At 41.5% G+C, this 16474-nt stretch overlaps 1 protein-coding gene across 2 annotated transcripts in view; it reads right to left on the bottom strand.

Annotated features, from left to right (window-relative positions):
• usp33 (ubiquitin specific peptidase 33) overlaps window positions 1-16474 on the bottom strand; it is a 118845-nt gene that overhangs the window by 74678 nt on the left and 27693 nt on the right. For both annotated transcript variants that reach the window (XM_073062583.1, XM_073062582.1), the window contains exons 7-12: window positions 16065-16158; window positions 15798-15867; window positions 12875-12988; window positions 9495-9573; window positions 6218-6569; window positions 2249-2392 (exon numbers count right to left, since the gene is read on the bottom strand). In XM_073062583.1, the coding sequence (XP_072918684.1) occupies window positions 2249-2392; window positions 6218-6569; window positions 9495-9573; window positions 12875-12988; window positions 15798-15867; window positions 16065-16158 (853 nt within the window). The remainder of the gene's footprint in view (window positions 1-2248; window positions 2393-6217; window positions 6570-9494; window positions 9574-12874; window positions 12989-15797; window positions 15868-16064; window positions 16159-16474) is intronic.

Genomic DNA, 16474 nt, shown 5'->3' with positions numbered 1-16474 from the left:
CACTTTGTCATTTTGCACTAAAATTGACATTTTTGTTCTAATTGTGAGCTTTCTTGTAAAAATGTTGTTTTACCTATAATTAATTTATGTTTTTCTTGAGAATGCTGCTTTTCTGAAACTACTTGCCCATGATGCTCTGGTAAAGATGGTGCTGGTGAGACATGGCAACACTTTACAGGCAGCAAACAAAATTAATAACTAATTACACTTTTTCTGGACTATGGTCACTACATTCCACATTCTGTAATTTCCCTTTGGGAGTCGTGCTTTTGAACCATCTGTATGGTGGATTCAGCAAAAGGGACCCTTGAGAATGCAGATGCTGCCACTTCGACCACAGCTGGAGCTTACTTGGGGCCAGACTGAAGCAGCGGGGTCTGGGTCTGAAAGCAAAAAATGAACCAATGTTTGGCCGATTTAGACACCAAGCCAAATTAAAAAGATCAAGACATCAGAGCCAAAGGCGAAGAACGAAGTGGTGTTCAGCTCACTACTGCACGAGATTTACTCAATTCAGGGCTTAACTGACTGCAACTGTCAGCATTCGCCCCAGCGTGAACTGGCTCTGTGGCTGTGGACGTACTTTTGGTGACTGTGGTTAATGCTCTGTGTATTATTTGTTTACTTTATTATAGTTTGCACAATTTGTACTTACTGTTCACATGCATGTTTGACAATTTTTTAAAAATAGTTTCCATTTTGTTTCTTTGTCTTGTATATGCCTGCAAGATGAATCTGAAGGTTGTATATAGTATACATACTTTGATAATAATGTATTTCAACTTTAATGCTGCTGCATGTTATTCATTGCATCTGTGTACACATGTACTTGTGCAAAAGGCAATAAACATGACTCGACTCAAATCTCATGCAGAGTTAGGAGTCCAAACTGGAAAATGAAAATTATCAAAATCAAAGTAAATTTATTATCGAAGTATATGTCACCATATGTCACCTGAGATTCATTTTCTTGCAGGCATTCAGGGTAGAATATAGAAATACAATATAATCAATGAAAAACTACACACAAAGACTGACAAGCAACCAATGAGCATTAGACAAACTGTGCAAATAGAAAAAACACATAAATAATATATAAATAATACTGAGAACGTGAGCTGTAGAATCCTTAAAAGTGAGTCTGTAGGCTGTGGAATAACTTCATGGTTGAGGGTAATAACTCTCCCTAAAGCTTGGCGGTGTAGGGCCTAAGACCTCCCTCCCAATGGTCGCACTGAGAAGAGTGTATGGTCTAGATGGTGAGCTCTTGCTGACGAATGGTGGAATTCTGAAAGGAACTTAGTGGTTTGGCAGCATTGGTAGTAGGGAATGAACAGTCAAGACCTTGCTGGACTGAAAATTGCAGGGGATGGTGCTGTTATGGGCAGAGTAATAAGAGTTCAGCTATGTAATCAAACTGCATCCAGGATTACAGATGTTGATATGCAGTGGCAAAATTAAACATTTTCATTTTCCATTAATTTAGAGAACAACATTTCACGGAGAGTTAACTGAAAGTCAGTTGAAAGTGATATGGGGGGGGGGGGGGGGCGTGGTGCTCTCCTTGTGTGTGAAATAGAAGTATAAAATTCAGCAGTAAGCCAAACTCCGCTCCACTGACCATGGGAGTCAGGATCTAGTGTCCAAGCACCAGATGCTTTATTTGGGCAGCACTCACAATTGAGCAAGAGCAAAAAGACGATGATTTTGATGGCGCAAAGACAGAGGCATTGATCATGTGAATAGTCAGAGGCTTTTTCCCAGGACTGAAATGGCTAGCACGAGAGGGCATCGTTTTTTAAGGTGCTTGGAAGTAGGTAAAGAGGAGATGTCAGGGTTTTTTTTTTTTTTTTTTGTTTTTTTTTTTTACACACAGAGGGTGGTGAGTGCATGGAATGGGCTGCCGGTGATGGTGGTGGAGGCGGAAATGATAGGCTGTTTTAAGAGAATCCTGGAGAGGTACGTGGAGCTTAGAAGAATAGAGGGCTATGGGTAAGTCTAGGTAGTTCTAAGGTAAGGACATATTCGGTACAGCTTTGTGAGCCAAAGGGCCTGTATTGTGCTGTAGGTTTTCTATGTTTTATGTTTTTACAACACAGGATTGTGTATATGCACTTTCATCTGAAAATCTCCACCAAAAAACAATATGGCTGCCCTCCCTGACATGGTCCAACTGTATTTCAGAATTAAAGTCAGCAGTGCAATCAAAATAAAAGCCTGACTAGAGGGTAAAATAAACAGACAATACCTTTTTTGTGTGAGGAGGCAAGACCTCCCCACACTGAAGCAGATCTTGGTGGGCTGCTGGAGAGCCTTGCATTTGTTTCATTCAGCATGGGACTACTAGGTCTTGAAGAACTGTGCATCGACACATCAGCAGTAATCTCTAAGACTAAGAAAATGAGTGTTAATGCACTACACAACCCAAAGAAAATGTGAAAGCAGTTTTTCTGTTAAATGTAGCTGAAAACAAGCTCACTGATTTCTTCTTGTTTTTTGTACTCCATTGCCTATAAATTGCATTTTACTTATTTCTGGTGCAGTAAATGCCTCTGCATTTAATTTTATGACCAATTGAACTCAAAAATGATTAAGCTTTATCAATTTATATTTAAAATAACTTGGATATGTTGTGCTGATTTGGTGTACCTTTGAACCTTTTTTGAACTACAGTGATGAATATGACTATAGTAAGGGGCAAATGCAGGCAGTTTAAATACAGCGCTGTTACAAGAAAGCAGCATCCATCATCAAGGACCCCCACTATACAAGGCCATGCTCTCTTATTGCTAAGACCACCAAAGCAGGTGGTAGAGGAACCCTTGGTCCCACACTATCAAGTTCAGCTACAGCTATTACCCATAGAACCATAGAATATTACAGCACAGAAACAGGCCCTTCGGCCCTTCCTGGCTGTGCCGAACCATTTTTCTGCCTAGTCCCACTGACCTGCACCTGGCCCATATCCCTCCATACAACTCTCATCCATGTACCTGTCCAAGTTTTTCTTAAAAGTGAACCTGCATTTATCACTTCATCTGGCAGCTCATTCCACACTCCCACCACTCTCTGTGTGAAGAAACCCACCCCCGCAATGTTCCCTTTAAACTTTTCCCCCTTTACCCATAACCCATGTCCTCTGGTTTTTTATCTCCTAGCCTCAGTGGAAAAAGCCTGCTAGTATTCATTCTATCTATACCCATCATAATTTTATATACCTCTATCAAATCTCCCCTCATTTTTCTACACTCCAGGGAATAAAGTCCTAACCTATTCAACCTTTCTCTGTAATTCAGTTTCTCAAGTCCCGGAAACATTCTTGTAAACCTTCTCTGCAATCTTTCAACCTTATTAATATCCTTCCTGTAATTAGGTGACTAAAACTGCACATAATACTCCAAATTCGGCCTTACCAATGTCTTATACAACCTCACCATAACATTCCAACTCTTATACAGTACTCAATACCTTGATTTATAAAGGCCAATGTACCAAAAGCTCTCTTTACGACCCTATCATCAAGGTCTGGAAACGACATGGGTAACTTTCACAGACTCAACTCTGAACAAATTCTATGACCTACCAACTCACTTTCAAGGACTCTTTTACAACTCTGGTTATTAGTATTATCTTTTTAAATCTGTACATTTTTTTCTTTTGCACATTGGTTGCTTGTCAATCTTTATTTATGTATTGTTTTCATAGATTCTATCATATTTCTTTACCTTTTCTGTCAATGCCTGCATGAAAATGATTCTCAGCACAGTATATGGTAAAATTTACTTTAAGCTGTGAACTTTTGGCAGCTGGCTGTAGTTTTCAGTTCTACATCAGCCTTATAACTGATGGGAAACAGGTCTCGCTTTAAAGTACACTCTTCATTACAGCCACATCAACTATTTAAAGGGGTACCATGGTGGAAGGAGAAAACTCAGGGGAGAGGGGCAAGCATTTTTCATTGTGTCTGGCCACATCACTTTCTTCGAGTGACTCTGCCCTCTCAATAACTCCCGTGCTCTCTAATGGCCCTAAACCAAATAAGCTACACTTTCATAATGCTTCCAGGGATTAGAGGAATGATTACGGCAGTGAACAACTAAAACAAACAACTCATCATCAGAGGATTGATTGCTTGCACAAACAGATCAGTGATCAGTCAGGGGGGTATAATGAAGACGACGACAGCAATGTCACATGTATTTAAAGCGAGGTTGATAGGTTCTTGATCAACTTGGATGTCAAAGGTTACAGGGAGAAGGCAGGAGAATTGGGTTAAGGGGATAATAAATCAGCTCTAACGGAATGGCGGAGAAGACTCAATGGGTCGAATGGCCTAATTCTGCTCCCATGTCTTTTGGTCTTATTATGTACCAGAAAGGACACTAATTTACGCACAGTTGGTAACAATGGATGGAGTTTACACCCTGTTTTACTGCAAGTGAGGTCATGGGCTGTAAGTTGCATATTTTCATACCAATTTCAATCATTAATGAAATGAGCATTGAGCACATTAATGATATTATCGCGTCTATTATTAACAGCAAAGAAATAACACCCACACCCAGACTACCCAGTCCAATTTTCCTTCAAGCTGTAATGGACACAGTTGTGTTACAACATCTGGAGGAGTCTAAATTCAGAGGGCACAGCCTCAGAATAAAAGGGTGTCCCTTTGGATCAGAGATGAGGAGGAATTTCTTCAGCCAGAAGGTGATAAATCTGTGGAATTCATTGCCACAGACAGCTGTGGCAGGCATGTCATTGAGTGTATTTAAAAGGGAGGTTGATAGGTTCTTAACTAGTAAAGGCATTCAAGGTTACAGGGAGAAGTCAGGAGAGGGATAATAAATCAGCCATGATGGAATGGTAGAGCATGGGCTGATGGATGGCCAAATTCTGCTCATGTGTCTTACAGTCATAAAGCAAGCTCAAATGTGCAGAGGTATTCAACATCTATCAGTATCTATTAAACAATTTGGAAATTGTTATGAAAAAAGGAGGCAGCACAGGATTTGGGAAGTTGTGAGCATAAATATGGCAAGTAAAATATATATGGATCTTTGAAAGCAGGACAACAAATGGAAAATTTCTGAGAAAACAGCACACACAGTAAACAGGAGCAGCACGTCCGAGGAGCAAGATTACGAAGATACTGGTTGCAGCATAATGCAAGAAACTTATTTACATATTGGCAGTCTATAATATAAATTACATAGCAACCACAGTCTAACATATATTCTCTCAAAATTAATGGGAAGAGAGGAATTTAATATTTTGACATTCCAGCCCCCAGCATATATTCAGACTGTGTTGGTCATTAATGCAAATGATGAATTTCACTGGTGTTTCAATATGCATGTGACAAATAAAACTAACCTTTAATCTTTCAAGTGCTGTGTATCAATCACTGCCAAGAGCTTCATCAATTGAGAACATGGGGTAGCATGTCTTTAACTATTACAGTTCATATTGATTTATATTCAGTGTGAAAGGTCAAGCTGAAATACTATAAGCTAGTATTCCTTCATCTGCCGTGATCCTCCCTCAGGAATTCTCTCTCCAAACCACTACAGCTTTCCTTCATTTTGAGGCATTTCTTGAAGCACATTTCTTGGCTATGCTGTTGGTTAACATATCCCAGCAACTTCTCACAAGATTACCATCAAATTTTATACAACTTTTAAGACATGCAGATAGATTACTGTGATAAAGATGCTGTATAAAGGAAAATTACATCTGGGTTACAGAGGAGACATTATCCCATCACTTTCTTGCACTAATCTGGGTTGTGGCTCTTTGGATTAAGATTTAGAGATCTGACACAGAAACAGGGCCTCCCAACCCAACAATCTCCTGCCACCCAATTACACTAATGTATCAATTAACCTACTAACCTTTACAACTTTACAATGTGGGAGGAAACTGGAGGAAACACATGTGCCCAATGGGAGAAGGTACAAACTCCTTACAGTGGCGGGAATTGAACCCAGGTTGCTGGCCCGGCAAAACGTTGCACTAACTGCCATACTACCGTGCCACCTTCCTATTTAGGAGGTACTGGTTAAGGAGAGACCAGAAGAGCACACAAAAGAAAACTCAAGCAGTGACTATGCGGGCTATTAACCTAAAAAGAAATCCACAGAATATAGGCCTGTATGCCCCCAATTGCCCAGCAAACTGCTTTGAACATAATGACTGAGTACTCTTTGATTAGTACCTGTGGAAGTGTCCATGTCTTTATCCAAATCATCTCCAGAGCCATGGTTATAAAGTTTATGCAGTATGTTTCTCTCTTGTGGCCGGACTTTCACTGGTGTGTGGTTTTTCAGTTCCTCGTGCACCAGGTCTCCCCCCTGATCTTCCACCAACATCTTTGAGTTGGTCTCACCATCAGCCTTGTCACTGCCAGCACACGAGTCACAGGACTGAAATTCATTATCTGACAGGTTTTCTTCCTCCATTTGTTCTTCCATGGTTACACACTGGGTATCTTCAGTCTGTTCTGTGACTTGTTCTTTCAGTTCTTCATGAAGTTGATCCATCAAACAGCGCAAAAACTCTTGGGCATCCTGGGGAAGAGACACAATGGTATTAAAACTAAGATCTGGCAAATCACAACTATTGTCTAAGTCTAGAGATTACAGTAAGGAGCTTAATGTAAAGGAACACTTAGGAGGCAGTGATCATAATATGGTTGAATTCTTACTGCAATTTGAGAGGGAGAAGCATAACTCACATATATTAGTATCACAATGGAAAAAAGGGAATTACAGAGGCATGAGAGAGGAGCTTGCCAGGTGGATTGGAGGAGAATACTGGCGGGGATGACGGCAGGACAGAGATGGCTGAAGTTTCTGGGAATAGTTTACAAGGCACAGGATAGATATGTCCCACAGAGGAAGAAATTCTCAAATGGCAAGGGTAGGCAACCGTGGCTAACAAAGGAAGATAAGGACTGCATATAAGCCAAGGAAAGGGCATATATGGTAGCAAAAGTGACTGGGAAGTTGGATAATTGGGAGGTTTTTAAAATCCAACAAAAGGCAACTAAAAAAGCTATAAGAATGGAAAAGATGAAATGTGTGGGCAGACTATCCAATAATATAAAGCAGGATACCAAAGTTTTTCTCAGTTATATAAAGTGTAAAAGGGAAATGAGAGTTGATATTGGATCACTGGAAATGATGCTGGTGAGTTAATAATGAGGGACAAAGAAATGGCAGATGAACTTAGTGGGTACTTTGCATCTGCCTTCACTGTGGAAGACACTAGCAATGTGTTGGCAGTCCTAGAGTGTCAGGGAGCAGGAGTGAATTGCTATTACAAAGGAAAAAGTGCAGGGCAAACTCAAAGGTCTTAAGGTGAATAAATCACCTGGGCCAGATGGACTACATCCCAGAGTCCTGAGAGAGGTTCCTGAAGAGATAACTGATGCATTGGTCATTATCTTTCAAGAATCACTTGACTCTGGCATGGTCCTGGAGGACTGGAAGATTACAAATGTCACTCCACTCTTTAAGAACGGATGAAGGCAAAAGAAAGGAAATCATAGGTCAGTTAGTCTAACCTCAGTGATTGGGAAAGTGTTGGAGTCCATTATTAAGGATAAGGTTGAGGTATTTGGAGACCAATGATAAAATAAGTCAAAGTCAGCATAGTTTCTGTAAAGGGAAATCTTGCCTGACAACACACACAAAATGCTGGTGGAACACAGCAGGCCAGGCAGCATCTATAAGGAGAACTCATCAGGACTAACTGAAAGGAGAGATACTAAGAGATTTAAAAGTAGTGGGGGGAGGGGGAAATGCGAAATGATAGGAGAAGACCGGAGGGGGTGGGATGAAGCTAAGAGCTGGAAAGGTGATTGGCGAAAGTGATACAGAGCTGGAGAAGGGAAAGGATCATGGGATCTTGCCTGACAAAATCTGTTGGGAGTTCTTCAAAAAGTACCAAGCAGGGTGGACAAAGGAGAGGATGTAATTTACTTGGATTTTCAGAAGGCGTTTGATAAGGTGCTAGTCATGAGGCCAGTTGACAAGATAAAATCCTGTGGCGTTACAGGAAAGATACTGGCATGGATAGCGGAATGACAGGCAGAAGCCAGTGAGTGGGAGGAAAAGGGGCCTTTTCTGTTTGGCTGCTGGTGTCTAGTGGTGTTCTTCAGAGGTTAGTACTGGGACCGTTGCTTTTCACATTGTTTGTCAATGCAGATAATACAAAGACAGGCAGAGAGGGAGGTAGTACTGAGAAAGCAAAGTGATTGCAGCAGGACAAATAGAAAAAAATTGGCAGATAGAATACAGTGTTGGGATATGTAGGATAATGTATTTTGGTGAAAAGTACAATAGTGTGGAATATTATCTAAATAAGGAGAAAATTCAAACATCAGTGGTGTAGGAGGACTGAGAAGTCTCTCCATGATGGAATGGCGGAGCAGATTCGATGGGTTGAATGGCCTAATTCTGCTCCTATGTCTTATGGCCTTCATATGAGCATGGAAGTTTCTCCTGGATACTCTGGTTTCCTCCCACATCTCATAGGTAATACAGGTCAGTAGATTAACTGGCCACTGTTGCCCTGAGTGTGCAGTAACATCACAGCAGAAAAGTTTATAGGGGAAGTCAGTAGGGAACAGGATTGCTATGTGTACTGGCATAAATTTAATGGGCCAAATGGCCTCATGTCAAAGGAAATGTGGACATAGGAATATGGTTACAAACTGAACATCACAGGAACCCAGTTAGTTTGTCATGCCAGCACAACCATGCAAATATCACGGCCCATATTTCTTTCACCTCTCTTCTGAAAATGCACAACTCCCTCCTTCATGAATAGTCTTTAATAATAATACTATGTCTCAGAGTTAATGATCTCTGCAGCTGCATTTTTTAAATCCTTTTTAATTCCTTGAATGTCATAGGTATATTGATATATTGATATTATCAAACTGAAATTACTTGCACTACAATAAACACAAGCCAAGTTTATGTCACAAAATGGTGGCACACATAGTCGCAGCGGCCTTTCCAGATTGTGGTAATGTTTCATTTAATGTGCTGTGTGTGATATATGTATTGAGGGTGCTGAGGAATATTGTTTCGCTTGGTTGTGTATATATATATATAGACACACGCACACACGCACAGTCAGATGACAATAAACTTGGACTTGAGCCTGTCCAGAATTTAACTCTTTAAACCTTGGTATAATTCTGGTGAATTTATTTTGCAACCCCCCCAATTCAACCCTAATGCAAACACCGGACAATTTAGAGTCACTAATTAACTTACCAACCAGTACATTTTTAGACTATGGGAAAAAACCAGAGCACTTCGAGGAAACCCATGCATGGGGAGGACATACAGATGATACCAGAATTGAACTCTGAGCCCCAACACCCCGAGCTGGAATAGCATCACGCTAACTGAAATGTTACCGAGGCGTCTAGTGAATCCGCACCAGAATATGTCCATTGCCTGTAATAAGATTCTCACCTGTTGAGAATATCCACGAAACATTGGATTCACAGTTTTAATCCCCTGAAACAGACTTGTTGGCACAACGTAGCTAGGGCTGGAGAGACAAATGCAAGATTATGAGGATATGCAAGTTGGTTACATATACAGTGCTTACAATATTTTTTATAACCATTGGTGGTCAATCACTGTTCAATGTGGCCAAAGTAAATCGGCAGCACTATGTAGAGGAATACTATTGCCAATTAGCATTGCAAACAAACCTGGATACAGTACTTCACTTGGGTTTCGTCAAACACCTTTGCTCCATCTGCCACAACAGGTGGGATTTCCCAGTGATCAACTATTTTTATTCTACTTCCCATTCTGACATGTCGTTCCATGGCCTCCTCTTCAGCAAAGTTGAGGCAGACCACTCTAAGGTTGGAGGAGAAACACTGCGTATTGTTTGGGTCGGCTCCGACCTGACAGAACTTCTCCCACGCCAGCCCTCTTATTCAATCCCCATTCTGGCTCCCACTTACCCCTTCTCTTCACCTCACCTGGCCATCACCTCTCTCTGTGCTCTGCCTCCTTTCCTTTCTTCCATGGGTCCACTCTCCTCTATCAAATTCCTTCTTCTCCTGCCCTTCACCTCCCAGTCCCCTGTCCCCACCCACCCACCTTCTTCCTCACCTGGTTTCACCTATGACCTGCCAGCTTGTACTCCTTCCCCTCCCTCCTTCTTATTCTGACTTCTGCCCAATTCCTTTCCAATCCTGACGAAGAGTCTCAGCCAAAACATCGACTACATAAATGCAGCCCAACGTGCTGAGTTCCTCCAGAATTGTGTGTGTTGCTTATAGCTTCAGCCCTGCCTCTCCAACAAAATGCTACAGCAGTTATTGGTCATTTTCTAACATCTTCAATTAGATGTCTACAGTTGAGTTGTTTCCCAATCTTGGCAATCCATTCGCAACATTTTGTCATGAGGAATATTATCAGTGCGCTGTTCACTTGTATGGTGATGAAACGTTTGCAAGTGGATTGCCAAGATGAGAGAACAACCCAACTCAACCAACAACCACGTAAGTAACACATTTTCCAAGTTATTTCCAAGATGTCTGCAGTATGTGTAGGATGAATGCGGACAAAGAAGGCTACCTCTTCCAGTTAGCCCACTCAGGAGTTGCCTACTGGCCCTAGTAATATTTGGTTGGTTCTATGAGGAAGCTACATTGTCTCCATGCCTATCACTATACAACAGAAACTGAGCTCTGTGGGAAAAGATGAAAATGTTCCCAGTATTTTGTGTGCACTACTTCATTCCCCAGACGTAATTGTGTTCTATAATGCCAATCTCAGCTTGTATACGGCCATCATGAAACTGTTTTGAACAAAAGAAAGCCCCAGCAAGATCCAGGCAAGAAAGAGAAAAATCCTTCAACCAAGCAACAAAAACGAATCCAAAGACCAAATGAGGACACTACTCCTTTGCTTTTGAAGCTACAGTGCAGTGTTATTCTTATTTTAAAAATTCCAAAAAGTTCTAAGTGCATCCCATTTCATACATCATAAACAAGATTATGGAAATGCATTCAGAAAAGTCATTGAAAATTTATGACAGAGAAGGCCATTTAACCTAACATGTTTCCACAATGGAAAAAGAGTCATCCAATCCGCCCTGGAGCTGGCAGTCGATATCAAATGCACACTGATTCTCTGCAGTAATTGCTTGAGATCCTCATCATTAAAATGTTTCAAAGCAGAGTGCCAGCACAGTTCCTTCTGGCTCACATAGGATTCTGTCATAGCAACTCTGAAACTGATGGCAATAGTAATGGTTTTGGGCCTGTACCTGTGGGAGTTTAGATGAATGGGGGGGGGGGGAATCTCATTGAAACCAATGAAATATTGAAAGGTCTGGATGAAGTGGATGTGGAGAGGATGCTTCTCATAGTGGGGGAGTCTAGGACCAGAGGGCAAGCCTCAGAATTGAGGGAGGCCCATCTAGAAGCTATTTCTTTAGTCAGATGGTGGTGAATCTGTGGAATGCATTGCCACAGATGGCTGTGGAGGACAAGTCATTGAGTGTATGTAAAGCAGAGATTGAAAGGTTCTTGATCAGTCAGGGAAGAAGGCAGGAGAATGGGGTTTAGATGGATAATAAATCAGCCATGAAGGAATGGCAGAGTAAATTCAATGGGCTGAATGGCCTAATTTCCTCCCATGTCTTATGATTGATATCTTCTGACACTATGAGCACCAGACTGTTTTAAATCAACAATTTGTTGGAGGAACTCAGTCCTGATAACAGGCTTTGACCTGAAACATTAACAATTCCTTTCTTCCCACATTTTTTATATCAAGATAAATTTTATAATAAAAAATTACAAGAATAAACTACACAATGCCTTTTCATTTTTACATTCATAGACAATGCATTAAGTAGAGTTCTAAGACCACTCCTTAAAACCGAGAGGACTGTGTTACTCATGTGGGTCTCTGGGGCAGTATACTATTACAATAACTGAGGGTCTTCCTCACCCAACCTGGCTCCTCCCTGTCCAGCAGGAAAAGAACATTATACTGTGATCCTCCCTCACTGAGCCCTTGCACTGGCTTCAGTGTGTTCCTCAGCATGTACTCCTGCAGCCAGGAATGCAACAGTCAGTAGCATTTCATCAAGGACATCTCAATGTGCGGGCAGACCAAAGGGCATATTTTACTGAGCTGATGATCTTCCAGCAGCACTTGACGTCCATCTCAGTGTGTCTCTGGGAACAGCCCATAGATGTTCTGGCGCACAACTGCATGGGATGAACCATGAATCAGGCCCTTGCATCTTTCCTCACATCCTCTTCTCATCCATGCTGCTCAACTCTCCACCATATTACTTGTTGCTCCAGATTCCAGCATCTGCAGTCTAATGTCTCCAGACTATTTTAAATGTAGTGGCCAATTTACTGCATGTACATTTGCAACTCCAGATGCAGCAGAGAATGTTGGTGGAGTGTTAACAGCTCATCCAATGGTTATTGCAATCTGCTCATATTTCCAACCATTACTCACTCCCACTTTTTGGCTTGCCCTTCTCCTTCAAAGGATGCTAAGTCAAAAGAAACTACCTTTGTTGAACAATATCTTTCTCTCACCTGGTTTGACCTATCACCTGCCAGATTATGCTCCTTCCTCTCCCCCTACCCCCACTTTCTAATTCTGGCTTCTTCCCCCTTCCTTTCCAGTTGACCCGAAGCATGGATGCTGCCTGACCTGTAGAGTTCCTTCAGCATTTTGGATATCCAGCATCTACAGAATCTTTTATGTTTATCTTCTTTACCCAGCTGTGATATGTTCCAAAATTATCTACTTCACATAACAGAACTAAAAGCAAGAATGACAACTGTAAGGAAACTTACCGATTTTTGTGCCATATTTCTGCCATTAGTTTCTGGAAACTTTTTGACAGTGCTGGTTTCTTGTCGGTCTGCACCAAGCCTCCACACTCAAGGAAAAACAAAGTTAAGGGTGGGCTGGGGAAGAAATAAATGAAAGGTGATGTTGTATAAAATTGACCTTCAGAAGGAAAGCCCTAATACCTGTTGTTGTTGAGTGCCATTGAGTCATCATCGACTCATGGCGACCCTACAGACAGTGTAGTTGTCCATAGGGTTTTCATGGCAAGATACAGAAGTAGATTGCCAGGCCTTTCTTCTGCAAATACCTAGACTTCCCAAATACCATCTCCTTTATCACGCAAAGAAGTCTGTACTTAAATGCCACTTGGCATCTGCCTATGCTTCCATTCCTGAGAGCAAATTTCCAGGCACCTATTATTCTTCCACCACACTCCTTTAGAATATCCCGTCTCACGTTAAAGCTCTGTCCCCTGGTGTTTCTACTCTGAGGAAAAGATTCTGACAGGCTAGCTGATCAATACCAACATAATTTTATAAACTTCTATCAGGTGCCCTTTCAGTCTCTGATCCTCCAGAAAAAAAAACATCTTTGATCCCCATTCCAAGTATATGGAATGTTACAGCACAAAACAGGCTTTTCGGCCCATGATGTTGTGCAGACCCTTTAGCTTTATTCTAAGATCAATCTAAGCATAAAACATAGAATAGTGCAGCACACAATGTTGTGCCAACCCTCAAACCCTGCGTCCCATATAACCCCCCACCTTAAATTCCTCCTACCTGTCTAGTAGTCTCTTAAACTTCACTAGTGTATCTGCCTCCATCACTGACTCAGGCAGTGCATTCCACGCACCAACCACTCTGAGTAAAAAAACCTTACTCTAATATCCCCCTTGAACTTCCCTCCCCTTACCGTAAAGCCTTGTCCTCTTGTACTGAGCAGTGCTGCCCTGGGTAAGAGGTGCTGGCTATCCACTCTATCTGTTCCTCTTAATATCTTGTACACCTCTATCATGTCTCCTCTCATCCTCCTTCTCTCCAAAGAGTAAAGCCCTAGTTCCCTTAATCTCTGATCATAATCCACACTCTCTAAACCAGGCAGCATCTTGGTAAATCTCCTCTGTACCCTTTCCAATGCTTCCACATCCTTCCTATAGTGAGGCGACTAGAACTGGACATAGTACTCCAAGTGTGGTCTAACCAGAGTTTTATAGAGCTACATCATTACCTCGCGACTGTTAAACTCTATCCCTCGACTTATGAAAGCCTACACCCCATAAGCTTTAACTACCCTATCTACCTGTGAGGCAACTTTCAGGGATCTGTGGACATGTACCCCCAGACCCCTCTGCTCCTCCACACTACCAAGTATCCTGCCATTTACTTTGTACTCTGCCTTGGAGTTTGTCCTTCCAAAGTAATCCTTCCCTCCTACATAGCCCTTCATTTTCTGTCATGTATATGCCTATCTAAGACTTCTTAAATGCCCCTAATGTGTCTGCTTCAACCACCACACCTGGCAGGGTGTTCCATGCACCCACCACTCTGTGTAAAAAAACCTACCTCTGACATTCAATCACCTTAAAATTATGCCCCTTCGTATTAGCCATTTCCACCCTGGGAAAAAGTCTCTGGATATATTATAACCCGTGTACACTACATCACTATTTTTTTCACTTTGTTTGCATGGCATATTCAATTTTATATTTATATAAATGTAATTTATATCTCATTCTCCTTCACTCCTATCTTGTTCAATTTATCTTCATAAGACATGCCCTCGAGTCCTGGTAAATCTCCTTTGCACCCTACGTAGATATAACATTGTTACTCCTTTAATGAGGCTGTATCAAAACTTACAGGAATTTGTTACTAAACACCAGTGGTGAGAGCAGATTCAGGACAAAGGCTTGAACAGTTCAAGGAGGCCAAACACCATCTCAGAGTATCCAAAAGTAAAACACACCCTTCACTAGTAACATGATGGAAATGGCACTGTTTTGCTAAATACATTCCCCAAGAAACTATACAATTAACAGTACAAAGCTTAAAAAGGAAAAAAAAAATCAGTCGGAGTTCCTCCAGCATTTTGCGTGTTTTTCAGCATCTGCAGATGTTTTTGTGTTTGAGAAAATTTAAGTATTACTTGAAGGTGGAACTGCAACTTAGAAACGTTTTTAACTTCCCCATCATCCTCTGAATATGCTGACTTTGAGCCAAATGATTGCTTTTTAGGATGAAGGATGAAGCCCATGAACAGTTTCAAGCCCAGCTCTGAAAGGAGGAGAGTTGGGTACCAGGCTAGCAACCTCATCCTGCAAAAATCCAGAGCTACAGAAGCAGCAAGTGAAGTTCCAAAGACTTCATCCCTGGGAAAGGAAGAGTTTTCACCTAGAAGACACGTGAAGTCATGTGGCGAAAGCAGGTGCCACAGGGCCAATCAAGCTTCTATCGGCCCAGGACAGAAAACTCTGGTGAACTACTCCTGGCAGCCTATGCCCCAGTAGGGGCGATAGGCTTAAGAAGATGTTGATGATGATGGAATAAGCAGAAATATTCACCGAAAGGGGAAAATGACAATTCAGCCCAACCCTATTCTCACTGGAATTTTAGACAGCATTCTCAGGCACCCCAATCCAGAGCAGCGCTACTTGGTAGGCTAGAAGAAATGAAGTCAAAATGCTCTCTCCCTTGAAGCAGCTATCATTGAAATGAACTTGCTCAGAACAGATTGGGAACTGAGGTCAATTTTCTCTGTCCCAGTGAGACACAGGTTTTAACCAGAGCAACATTGAAAGTGGTTTAAATGAGAAAAATACAATAAGAAACACTGAATTAAATTAAAATAACAAGATAGATTATTAACCCAAGGAAAAGGATTATGCATGAAATGTATTAACAGTTCTTCAGAGCTGAAGCATACCAGTTCGAAAGAGCCTGAAGAGCAGCATTCATATAGCAAGTGTTTCCGATGTTTTTCAAACCAGTGAGACCTGGAGAAACAACACAAGTTTAAAATCCACACCTCTTGAAATACAGCACACATCCACATGAATAGAAATGGAAGCTGGTGATCACTTCAGCCTGTCTCACTTCAATATGTGCTTTATATTTTTAAAACAATTGCTTTAACTTTCCCCAGAGGAGTATTAACAGCTAAACAAAAGATCAGCCACTTTGAACATCAGACCTCTTGACTTGATATCATCATATTCAGGTTCTGCATCTAGATAAGTTCCCATTATTGTCTTGCGATCCTTTGTTGACTGCTCAGGAGACAGGTCCTGGAATACAAATGCACAGAAAAGTATGAGAAAAGTCACACACAACTTGGACACAACTTGCATGCATCCATTACAAGATGCACACAGGAACGTGAATACACAGTAAACCGCTATTCCTTTAGCATGTCTATCCATTAACAAAGAACAGAGAACACTACAACACAGAACAGGCCCTCTGGCCCACGATGTTGTGCTGGACATTTAAGCTACTTTATAAAACTCTAGTTAGGCCACATCTGAAGTATTGCATACAGTCTGGTTCTAGGCTTTGGAGAGGGTGCAGAGGTGGTTTACCAGGATATTGCCTGGACTAGAG

Source organism: Hemitrygon akajei, chromosome 12 (assembly GCF_048418815.1).
Source record: "Hemitrygon akajei chromosome 12, sHemAka1.3, whole genome shotgun sequence".
NCBI lineage: Eukaryota > Metazoa > Chordata > Chondrichthyes > Myliobatiformes > Dasyatidae > Hemitrygon > Hemitrygon akajei.
This window is presented reverse-complemented; position numbering and strand designations above follow the sequence as displayed.